At 36.9% G+C, this 12,494-nt stretch overlaps 1 protein-coding gene across 4 annotated transcripts in view; it reads right to left on the bottom strand.

Moving 5' to 3' along the window:
* Positions 1-12,494, bottom strand: part of MDN1 (midasin AAA ATPase 1) — a 103,113-nt gene that overhangs the window by 84,203 nt on the left and 6,416 nt on the right. For 2 of the 4 annotated variants that reach the window (XM_080614700.1, XM_080614701.1), the window contains exons 3-10: positions 12,016-12,240; positions 10,390-10,497; positions 10,118-10,310; positions 7,962-8,174; positions 6,565-6,696; positions 4,642-4,745; positions 2,391-2,505; positions 1,036-1,229 (exon numbers count right to left, since the gene is read on the bottom strand). In XM_080614700.1, coding sequence (XP_080470826.1) covers positions 1,036-1,229; positions 2,391-2,505; positions 4,642-4,745; positions 6,565-6,696; positions 7,962-8,174; positions 10,118-10,310; positions 10,390-10,497; positions 12,016-12,240 — 1,284 coding nt within the window. Of the gene's footprint in view, positions 1-1,035; positions 1,230-2,390; positions 2,506-4,641; positions 4,746-6,564; positions 6,697-7,961; positions 8,175-10,117; positions 10,311-10,389; positions 10,498-11,775; positions 11,963-12,015; positions 12,241-12,494 lie in introns of all 4 variants that reach the window. The other 2 variants (XM_080614702.1, XM_080614703.1) reach the window with 2 other exon arrangements.

The raw sequence follows: 12,494 nt of genomic DNA, 5'->3' as shown, positions 1-12,494 counted from the left end.
CAATCAAAGCAAAATGCATAGTTACTTCTTCCAGGTTCAGCTTAGGTCATAATGTCATCTTCTGGCAATTGTACATTTAGCTGTTGTGTAAGCTGTACACAGGAAGACATATATATAAATAGGGTGCCAATTCTAAAGAGCAGCTGAGCGCATAAAGACCAATAGTGTTGCTTTCAGATACATTGCTTAGAAACAGATAATACATACTCCATTAAACCTTAAATTCATTACACAACTAAAACCAAGAAAAGCAACAAGCTTTTCAACCTGAAACGCATAAGCCCCCCTATTTTTTCAAGATACTGGTTTCTTATCAACAACAAAATCTTTCAAAAGGTAAGAAAAAGCAACATGTGATTCTTGAAAAACAACTGCTGTTTTAAAATTGGTGGCACTCTCCTGCTTCACAAAAATATTAGGTACTACCCACATCTCGTATTTATCAGCTAATTCACAAAGCACTACTGGTTACAGAAATTCCATGAGCAGAATTGACATTTTGTATAAGAGGAAGAAATAACTGAACATCAAGCTGCATTCCATCATAAAAATTCTGAAATTAACAGTACATTGCAGATCTGGCCATTTTCAGCCATCTCTAAGTTAGAATGCTGTGTCTAATATGAAATTATCTAGATAAGCACACATATACAGTTGCTGAAAATGTTATATAATAGCTATTGTGAGAACATTATACAGTACATTTCAGTTCTTAACTAGAACTGATATGCTGTGTTAAAACGAACTGAGAAGTAATCCATATGGCTTGACACCAACTCAGTACTACATATGACAAAACCCACACTGTTTCCTTAAGAAAAAAAAAAAAGTATAGCAAATAAGAAGTCCCAAGGATTTCAGATTGAAATTTTAAGAGATACATTAAATTTTCCTGGTTTTATCAAATTCCAGTTTAATTATTCAAACTTCTATCACTATCAAAAAAGAAATTCAGAAAATAACAAAGACAGAGCCTTTTATTTCTGCATCTAGCTGACTAAATTTCCTCCTAATAAACACATAAGAAAAGACAACCTTAGAGATAGTTCTCGCCCTTCCAGATTTGGTTTCTTATTTTCTGATCTTGATTCTGGTGAATCTTCTGGTATGTGCCTGGAGCCAGAAGCACTGTTTTCTGATGCCTGATACTTGTCTCCCGTAAGGTGAATGTAAATATCTAGCAAGTGATCAGTTACAAGAGCCAGGTTGGGGTATCTCCTTTGAAGAACCTGAGAGTGAACACCAAACAAAAAAAAATCTTTAGCATGGGAAACATCAAGTCCCCAAAATTTAATAGGATACATTTCAATAGATACTCAATAACAAGCTGCACAAAACCGCTGCCTTGGAATCTCTCATCTGAAGAAAATAGTGAGTTACTGTGACTGGTGTAGTATTGATTTGAGTGCCAAAAGTGAATTTTGCCAACTCTACTCCATTTAATACATCTGCACAAATGCCAACAGCAAGAACAAAAGGTACATTCAACTATATCTTAACTCAAATAATGATCATACAAATTTACTATTGATAACCAAAGTTCTTACCTCCTGTCCTTTCTATGACTGAGTTTTTTGAGCATTCACATTATCTATTCACTGTGCTAATAAAGACACATTAAAAGGCTAATTTTTCTTCTGTGATCCCTTTCAGCTCAGTTCTCTCCACTACACCTTGCTAACCAAAATTATTGCTTCAGAAAAATCAGCTTTTCACAGATAAAGATGAGGAACACTGGCACTACCCTGCCAGACTGACTTTAAAGATTAACCAGAAGGACATGAACCTATTTTCAAGACAAGCACGTGAGTGTTTTCTACCACTGTCTCTTCTACTACTACAGAATCTTACAGTGTTTAATTTACATATTTCTGTGACTTGAGCTACAAAGTTACAAAAAAAGAACAGAAAGAACCTAGTGGTAAGTAACACATTTAGCACCAAAGTTTCGTTTTTATTTAAGGTTGTAACAGCCAAGCTCCACTTCAATATTCATCCTTTCTGGATGTCATTTTCAACATCAGTTCAGCCAGATAAAAAGATATCAATTACAAATAACAAACTACAAATAACATTTTCTATTGACAACTGACTAACTATTTTCCATTAGAGTAAGCTCATTTTTTTATTTTTCTCCCTGTTTTTAAATCTCTGTGGGCTACAAAATGGCAAAGCAATTTGATTCTTAGACCCACTCAAAGTGGAACTGTGTTTGCCAAGGCAAGCTTCAAGAATCTTGGTCCAATTCACTTCAAAGGATAAATCTGAAATTATAAGGGTGCACTGTGGAACTTGGAGATAAAAATAATGATCAAATTTATTACTGAGAACATTTACTACTCTTAACTGAAACAGTTATTCACGTTACAATAGAGCAACACACACCATACCTCCTTGAGTTCTCCTTTGCTCATATTATCCAAATGTATTTTGGTCCAATATTTGTCCAAAAGAGCAGCATGGCTGCTTTGCTGCCTGTACCAACCTCCGCCACAACTGAATATCCTAAATCAAAACAACATGAAGAAACACACCATATTGTGGAACTCTACGTTTTCAGATCATTCCTGTGCAAAGAATGTGCTACATACCTCTGCTACAGCATAACACGCGTGCATAGTTCATGAAATGTTTGCCACTGTAAGGTCATGTACCCTACTGTGCGTTATCTCTGCTTTTCAAATAATCTGTTCTTTTATCACAGTGTTTTTCCCCCTGTAGTGCAAAATCTCCCCAGGGATACTTGCAGAAAGGTGACTGACAGTAAGTTAAGTCTATCAGAAGAATCATACAAAATTCTTTGTTAGAAGAAGAGTAACCCTTTGTTAGGAGAGGAGCCTGACAGAACTGGCCTGGGAATTATCTTGCACAGATCCTAAAGGATCTGTACTCTACTGCAGATGCAGAAAAAGCACCTCCAGTCTCTATCCCCTCCACAGTGTTTCCCAATTATTTTTTTTCATTCTTTATGCTCAGAGTCCTTTCCATCATTTTTTGTCCATTCTTTTTTTGTTTTCCTGCACAAGTAACTATGTAGCCATGTGTTACACCCACTTTGGAAGTAGCCTTGCTCATGCAAAACATGAGATACTGGGTTGTAGTTTGGTTTTTTTGTTGTGGGTTTGTTTTTTTGTTTGTTTGTTTTGTTTTTGTTTGATTCATTAGTGTTTGGTTTGGCTTTTTCTAAATAATATTCCACAGCTGTAAACTGCAACAGATTTATTTAATGTGCCCAATGGAAACTATAATTTGCTGCTATAAAAACTGTTCATCAGTGTGCTGGTTTTGGTTGGGATGGAGTTAATATTCTTCATAGCAGCTAGTATAGGGCTATGTTTTGGATTTGTGCTGGACAGTATTGATAATACAGAGATGTTTTCTTTACTGCTTAGCCCTGCTTACAGAGTCAAGGCATTTTCTGCTCCTCACATCAGCCCAATCAATGAGTAGCGTGGCAGTGTACAAGAGGCTGGGAGGTGATACAGCCAGGACATCTGATTCTAACTGACCCAAGGTATATCTCATACCATATGGTGTCATGCTCTGCATATAAAGCTGGGGGAAGAAGGAAAGGGAAGGAGGGCATTTGGAGTGATGGCGTTTGTCTTCCCAAGGAATGTGTGTGATAGAGCCCTGCCTTCCTGGAGATGGCAGAACACCTGCCTGCCCATGGGAGGTAGTAAGCAAATTCCTTGTTTTTCTTTATCTGTTAAATTGTCTTTATGTCAACCCACGAGTTTTCTCACTTTTACTCTTCTGATTCTCTCCCCATCCCACCGGGGAGGAGTGAGCGAGCAGCTGTGTGGGGCTTAGTTGCCAGCTGCGGTTAAACCATAACAACCAAATATACAGAAGAAGAAAAATTAGGAGTTGAGGAAACCAAAAGAAAGCTGAATCCAAAAAGACTCAATCCCAGAAAAAAGAATTGATCAGATAAATCAAAGAAAAGAACAAATTTATGGAAGGAAGACAAAAGCAGGAAAATCTGTTACAGGCTTTGAAGCAAACTACAAACCATGTGAAAACTATGTAACCATTCCCCTTCTAGATATCCTAACCTTTAATCTTGATACAATATGACATTTTCACATCTGAGGTATACGCCATTACTACAGTGAAACCATCAGGGAGAATACCTTAAATCTTTTTTGTTTAGAAAACAGAATTAAAAAAATATCTTCCAAAGAATACATGTATACAGCTCTTCAAGGAGGTAAAGGACGTAGAAGGAAAAAAAAACAAACCCAAAACACAACCAAACCCCAAAAAACTAATCATTCAGTAGTCAGACTACCACCAACTACCCCAAGATCAGCAAAACTAAGAAATATTTTACACAGGTGCTGTTAAAACCAACGAAACAAGACACCTTGTGAATATCAATCATAACCTTCTTCACACAGTTATTCCCAAGAGTGGCGTTTTGTTTTGGTGATGGGTTGGTTTTGCAGGGTTTCCCCCTGCAAGTTTCACGTAAGGCTGCTCTAAAGTGAAAAAATTCCCCTTCACAATTTCTACAGCTTCTACTGCTTGTTAATGGAAATTGCTAAAATACTCCCGCCCAAGTACCTCGCAGTTCTTGTCTTTGAGATAAAACCAGGATATCCATACTCTTAACCTCATTTAATTTTACAAGCCTACCTCCTGGTCGCAAAAAACTGGAATCCTGATGCTACTTTCAAACAGTCACCACGACCAGGAATCAGCAACTCTTTTTTTTCCAAAAGAGGAATCAGCACAGAGATCTGGTGAAGAGAAGAAAATAGATAAAACAATTTTTTGTCAAACTGTAACAGACAGCACACCCATCCACACTCATTTCACGCTTGAGCTGCTAGAACATTGTCCTTGGCAATTTTAATTAGCAGTGGAAGTCACAAGTGTAATGTTTACCTATCTTTATTGAATAACAGAATAGTTTGGGTTGGAAGGGACCTTAAAGCTCAACTCGTTCCAATCCCCATGGCCAGGGACACCTTCCACTAGACCAAGTGGCCCAAAGACCCATGTATCTTTCTTCCGTATCCAAACTTAATGATGAGAATGGAAATGACAGGCTTTACACTGCAAGTCTAGATCAAAACTCTTTATTTTGAATTGTCAAATGAATTATTAAACACTTCTGTTTCAGAATCCTTATTTTCTTTACCTGCCCAAACACAGATGACCTGCATCTCAAAGATGTCATTCTCAATCATCAAAACTTTTCAGTGTATACCTTGCTACCCCCAGGAGAATTTTGTATCTAAGCAATCTATCCTTCCATGCAGAAGCACAGTAATAATGGTGGAAGGAAAAAATGGGAGGTAAGACCACAACGATCCCTCAGCACCAATGGAGGCAAGCACAGAGGCTGATATGGAGAAAGAAGACTGGATGCATGCAGGGATGATCCGAAGAAAGGAGGAGATGAATGCAGGATGCTACTCAGGGTATGCTTATGATGACTGCAATGAGCTGAGTCCACAAAAGCAAAGAAGTGTATGACCCTCTGGCAGAGAAAAACTGTCTACTACATACAAGCAGTATTTCTTGGCTTTCTTATAAATTCCCTGTATTTCAGAAGCCTAAAACCCAATAAACAAGCTGTCAGGTTATTTAGCCACACAAAGGATGTTTTACAGAACAGATATGAAAGAAAACAACTATCTGCAGAATGTCCAGCAGGCCTGTACAGCAAAACATTTGTATGACACTGTTCTTGCAGAAGACACTGTCACTGTCTTGTAGTGACAGGACAAGAGGTAATGGGTTCAAACTTAAACAGGGGAAGTTTAGATTGGATATAAGGAAGAAATTCTTTACTGAGAGGGTGGTGAGGCACTGGAATGGGTTGCCCAGGGAGGTTGTGAATGCTCCATCCTTGGCGGTGTTCAAGGCCAGGTTGGATGAGGCCTTGGGTGGCATGGTTTAGTGTGGGGTGTCCCTGCCCATGGCAGGGGGGTTGGAACTAGATGATCTCAAGGTCCTTTCCAACCCTAACTATTCTATGATTCTATGACATGCTTGCAGCGGCCATTATTTGAAAAGGGAAGGATGACTGTCTAGCTAGTAATTCCAGAGCTGTATACAGGAAATCTGTTAAAATTTTTACTGCTTAATGTAACAACACATTTTTAATATCCAAGCCAGAGGTGAGAAATGATAAAGAAAAGAAAAAAAAAAAAAAAAAGGCAAACAAAAACCTCTCACATAACACAACACTAAAAAAACCCACAACTTATTAGCAGAACTAGTCTAATACAGTGACAATATTCTGTGGTGTTTTGGGCCACATTTGTTTTCAAATATTAAAACATGATTCAAAAGGCACATAGGTCATTATCAGTGTCAATTTCAATCTTCAGAGTGAAATTTGGCATCAGTGGCAGTGCCATGACTACTCTAAAACAATGACAAAAACTAATGTGGTGTGCTGATGTGTGAAAGTAGACAGGTTTCTAATCCCTTTTAAAGGGGCAGTATTTTCAGCATGTAGCTGCAGAACTCAGGGTGATTAGACTTCAAAAATTGCTAGTATGGGCCTTAAGACCAGTACTTTACAACAAACATGAACCTACATACCACATCCAGAGGAGCATAATCAATATCCTCCAGAAGTATCCAATGACCTTTGGTAACAGCTTGTGTCAAGGTTCCAGGCTGCCATACAAACTCCCCTGGTACATCTGTACAGCGATACATGCCAAGCAGCGTCTATGAAGGAAACAATCAGTAAATTAGAGACCGGCTCATTGCATCTTTTAAAAACTCACGAGCGAAAACTTACAAAAATGACTGAATTTGGTATGTAACACTTACTTGGCCTCCACGTTATTAAAAATCCGTCTGGTAATCAGTGCCCAGCATTACACATTGCAGAAATTATGGAAAAAACCAAAAGTTTCACCCCTCCACATCTACAATAATCTAACTGAAACACAGTAATTAAAACGATCCAGGTAATTGACAGTGAATTTACAAGAGCTGTGCCACCATAATTATCTATCAACAGCGCAACATACAAAGCTGTATAGGGTTGCACTGAACTTTACATTTTTGAGAAATCTGTGATTAAGCTAGCAAGAGGAATTGTAAAGCAAGTTACTCGGATACAAAATCAGTCAAGTGTTGTTTCTGTGCTAAGTTCTAATCTCCACATTTAAGTATTCCTTAAATAATTAAGTTAATGCTTCCACTGCTATGTATTTTGTGCCTTGAATTTTATCACTTTTTCTTAATTTGAAATCTTAATGTAGAAAGATACTCTTGTGGAGAACAGTTGCGAGACGGTGAAATCAGATGTTCTACACAAGAAGGTGTTTATGCATGTTAATAAAAATCTTCAGATGACACTACTGCAAGGTACTAACCACCTTCGAAAATTAAATTGAGCCAAACAACAGAAATCAATTCTAGCTCAAAAGTTACATATGCAAAACCAGAAGAAAATAAAATTATCTTCACCTCTGGTTTTATTTCTACAGGTAGAGCTAAATCACCACTATGTAAGTGCAAGTGTCCTCAACATCACAGGACCTTACTTCATCTCAGCTTTAACACAGAAAAACTGGAATCAGATTAAACTAACATAGCTCACTTGAACTGAAATAGAAGTGCCCATACAAGCCTTTGGCACCAGACTGAGTAATTTTAGAATCCTCTTCTCCTCTGACATAAATAATTTTTTAATAATATATATATAAAAATAAATAAAAAATAAGGCTCTTCCACATAGAAAAATTCTGATAAAACAACCTGAACGAGACAGATACAGCAAAATTATGCACAGAATTTTAAACCTACTGAAGCTTAATTGTGACTGTTCTTCATATTTATTTATTCTCAACAATAGTTAAGAACAACAATTGCAGAGTTGGGGTTGTAGGGTCTTTGAGCAAAAAGTTAAACATTATCCTCTTAGAAAATTAAGTTCACGCTTTAAGTAAAGATTATATCTGACCATCCACTTTATCAGTTACCTTACTATCAGTTTGATCCCCAAGCTGGACTTTCAAAATATGAGGAGGCTTTGCTCTTCCTGTGACAGCTGCTAAGTATTCTATTAAAGAAGTTTTGCCACATCCTATTGGTCCTTCTAATAGAACAGGAGTCTGATATGCTACAGCAATAGCAAGGTTTTGAAGATTCGTGAAAGCAGATTCAACCAAAACAAAACGGCTGGCGATACTTTCCTGTTCAAACATAAAATTTGAGTTACTACACTAAAATTATTACTTCTTTTTATACAGGTTGTACAACAGAGAACGACTGGGAAAGTGATTATGACAACTTGAAAATTTTGGCCTTCAGGTCTGTCAACACATATCAAATAAAATAAAGGATTCTAAAGTGGTATTTAATGACAGATATTAAAATAGATTAAATCAAAAACCTTTTATAGGTGAAATACTTAATAAAGTATATGTATGTACAATTTGTTCCCAAAGGGAGTTCATACTAAGTTGTCAGTACAGACATAGTAACTATTCAATCATAACACATGTCAATCATCAAATACAATTTGCAATATAAGTGAAATAAAGTCATCAGAATGGATCCAAATGACAGGACAAATCAAACAGCAGTTAGATTCAGATGATGTAAGTATGAATATTAACTGTTATATTTACTTCTTTCTGCACAGGCAGATCAAACTCAGCACGTGAAAAAAGGAAAGAGGTAAATTCAGTAACATCTTTATTTTTTTCAAAATGCAATGAATGTAATTTATTGAATGGTAATTAATCAGTGTTACAGATACTTTCCAAATACTGTGACTCTTCTACAGTCACCTATATACCAGCATATGGCAACAAATTAGTGCTTTCCTGCTAAAATGCCCAGAGAAAGGAAAGCAAGAGTATATACTACACCAAAAAAGCATTTTGAATTCAAGTTTGGTCTTTTCAGCTACAGTTTCATGTACTTCTCTGGTAACAATGCTAGTTCTTAAGAGTATTTGCTTCCCCTCACTGCTTGCTCCTACTTCATCAGACCTCCTCCGCTATAACAGGAACCTCTTCAGCATAACTAGAACTACAGTGTATACCAGATCAGTGAAATACCTGTGTGGTTATTAAAAAAAAAATAAAAGCATGCATTTTTTTGGAAGTTCTCTTCGCCCTCATAGAGAAAGAGTATCCTTTCACAGCAATGCAGTTTATAGTATGGCCTAGGTTCAGCACAGCTGCAGCAGCAATGACGCTGGCACAGGAATAAGAATCTCATTAAAGAGTTCTACAGTTTCCCTGCTGCAATGAAGTTCAAACAGTGCCCTAAATCCTATAAAAAAAGCTCGAATACAGCAAAATCAACTGCAAAAGTTTGAGGGAGGGTGGAGGGAGGAATCTGGGAAGAAATTCTTCTTCCCTTGTTTCTGCTATTACCGAAGTTCTAGACATAAGAAGTCTTCATTCATTTCTTTGTAGATCAGTGACACAAAATTAAACAGAAATGCTCAGCTAAAATTGCACCTAAATGAGAAAACCAGTACAGAATACTGGCTGCAGCTACACAGAACCTGAACAGTTCAAGATGAACAGCATCTCAAGAGAAAAAAGGTTAAATTTTGTTTGCTCCTAAAACTGTAAAGCACTACATTCTGCATTACACTTCACCCAAGTGGGGAAAGTAAGCTCTTACTTCCTTTCCCCTTTTTCTGCCTTCTCAATGAGTAAGTAGCAGCCTTGCTTCAGAGAAGAGCTGAGAATATGCTTGGAGAAAGGCTGTTTATAATATGTCTGTATAGTAGAAAAGCTTACTTCCTGTAAGTAAAAGCAACTGTATCAGATCCTGGCTTTACTCAGCTCTTGAATATCACCTTAACTTGAACTGGAGATACTATGTAAGGCTGAATAATCTTCTGTAGTATGTTCTCAAGAACCGTTGCACGAAGATAAAGTTAACATCGCTACTACGTCTTCAACTCTTCATTCCACTGCAGAGCTTCTTTGCAGTGTCTACATTATGCAATGCTAGCTTACAGCACACATCAGGAAAGCTAAAGATACACATATTACCTGTAATATCTCAATACCATTTAAGCAGGGCAAAAGTCAGTTCACCGAATTTAGGGATTCTTAACAGGAAAAAAATAAAAAATAAAAAGGTACATACTTAAGCCTGGGTTACGTACCTGCTCTTCAGAAATAAGCTGCAGCCTCGGCAGCACAATACCACATACAGCTACTACATTTGCAGAGAGATCACCCGACACTATATGTCCTTGTGTGTATTGCAGTTCTTTCTCCTTTTGCCAAAATGAGGAGTCTGGATTGGCCAAAACAAGGGCTTGTTCCACATTCTTCAGCTGAGATTCTTCTAGAAGCCTGTGAAATCCATATTTATTAACTCAACTGAAAGCCACAAACAAAACCAAATAGTGTTCAAGACATTAAAAGTTCTTACTTTAGTCTGAAATGTATCAACTCCTCGGGACTGAATATCTTCTTCAGGAAAGATAATTTATGCTCATCATTCATGCATGTAACAAGAGCAAGACAGTTTGAAGTATACCTAAAAATTATATTTAGAACAAAACATGTCAAAACATAGCCTTAAGAAATCTAGTTTGACAACTGGCAATTGCAAAATAAAATATCAAGTTTGGAAAAACATGCAGAAAACTTTCTTTGTAGAAATTACTTTAGTGCTATGCTTAACATTCTTTAAGATTAAAGAAATAGAACTGAGAAAAACCATTCTATCATGGCATAATTTATCATTTATACACCAACTAGCTAAGCTGTCTCTGAAGGACTGAATGATCAATAGCAATACAGTAAAGGAGAGCATTTTCCCAAATAAATGGAGGTTAATATATCAGACAATGAAAATGAAGTTTTCTTTACCTGATTTTTTTCTTCTCCTCCTACTTCCAAAATCCTTTCAAAATTGCTTTCTATTCTATGCTATTTCTAAAATAACCCTAAGACAATGACTTCAAGACTCAGTGCCAAAAGAAGCCAACAACTTCCATTGTAGTTGTGTTGCAACAAAAGAACATTTAATACAAATCATAAAAATTGCATTATTATAGCACTAGTTTTACCTTCCAAGAAATAAAGCTTTCAATGAGCTTGGTGTGGCAGTGGGAGCTGTCAGAAGAAGGTTGGTTCAGGACAAAATTTAAAAGTCCACTGATTCACTTACTTAAGATTATTAGCTGAACACCACATAAACCCATTCCAGTCAATGAATTAGAAATTCTATTTCTTTTTCTAAGACTATCTAAGTGTATGTCATCCTGAAGAGCCTCATAAATGGCTGATAGATTTCACAACACTCTAGTTCCCGCCCTTCCTAGATTATACACCTTATTTCAAAATCGTGTGTTACAAACATAATTCTGAATTTATGTTGTTGCTTTTTTAATGAAGACTCTTAGAGATCTTTTCTTAAATAAATATACGGCACTATCAATACTACCACTCACATAAATAAGGTAGATCATGTGACTAGGTTGAAGCACTGCAGGCAGATACTTAATATAAAACATCTGATCAAAACCACACGCAGTCTGCAACAATGCCAATGAGAAAGCTTAGCTTAAATAAACCAAGCTTTACAGTACCCAAGATGTTTACATACAAGCAATAGAAAAAACCCAACTCGCTAATACTGTATCAATGCAAAATACCCTAATATACTATTGTAACGTAAATTGAAGTGACAGTAGATTAATCTCTACTTTTTTCTTGGATAACATGCTAGAATGCATGCAGTATACCCAAAGGCTTATGGTAGAGGTGAAATGATAAATTCACCATCTCCCATTGGGTAAGCTGAAGTTACCTGAAAAGATTCTCCAGACGACAGCTTTAAGCACGACTAAGAGCCAGCCCAAGTTTCAACTTGTGACAGATCACTGCAGCTTTCAAAACGTCAGGTAAGAAGCACACGTACAGATACCATCAGTACAGATTTTTCTGGTATTATTTGAAGATTTTTCTACTTGCATTTGAACATTGTTGAAGACAGTCTAAAATACAGATACATCTTTTAAATGGAAAAGATCTGGAGGTATTAACTTACCAACGGACTAAAGTGTCATGACTCCTTAGGAGTGGAATACACACACTCCAGTCCCACAACTCCCGGAAAATAGATTGCTCCTTCTGTAAAAATCTATAGGCTGCCTCCATGAGGTCCCGTAACTTCATCCGTCTGCGCCCATATCGGACTGTGTTTGCATCTGAGCTCTCCAGGAAAAGCCTTTGGAAAACTGGTGATGTATTTTTAAAATATCTTAAAGCAAATCTTTAGAAAAAAGAGAGCAAGAAAAAGATGGAACACAGACATCTAAGCCAGAAGAAAGGAAAATTACCACTAATAAAAGTGTCAGAACAGAGGTCCCAAGACTGTCATTGACAGCATACTGAGAACTAAGGCCTATGTTTGACTTTGCACTTGGGACAGACAACTACTTCAGCAATCAGCTGACAACATACTTTACCTTATAAAAAAAATCATTACTTAATTATCAAGTGCAAAGTGTCCTGCCTTTGTTGAAA

Source organism: Psittacula echo (genome assembly GCF_963264785.1).
Source record: "Psittacula echo genome assembly, chromosome: 4".
Taxonomy (NCBI): domain Eukaryota; kingdom Metazoa; phylum Chordata; class Aves; order Psittaciformes; family Psittacidae; genus Psittacula; species Psittacula echo.
The sequence above is the reverse complement of the archived record's forward strand: the minus strand, read 5'-3'. Positions and strand labels throughout refer to the sequence as shown.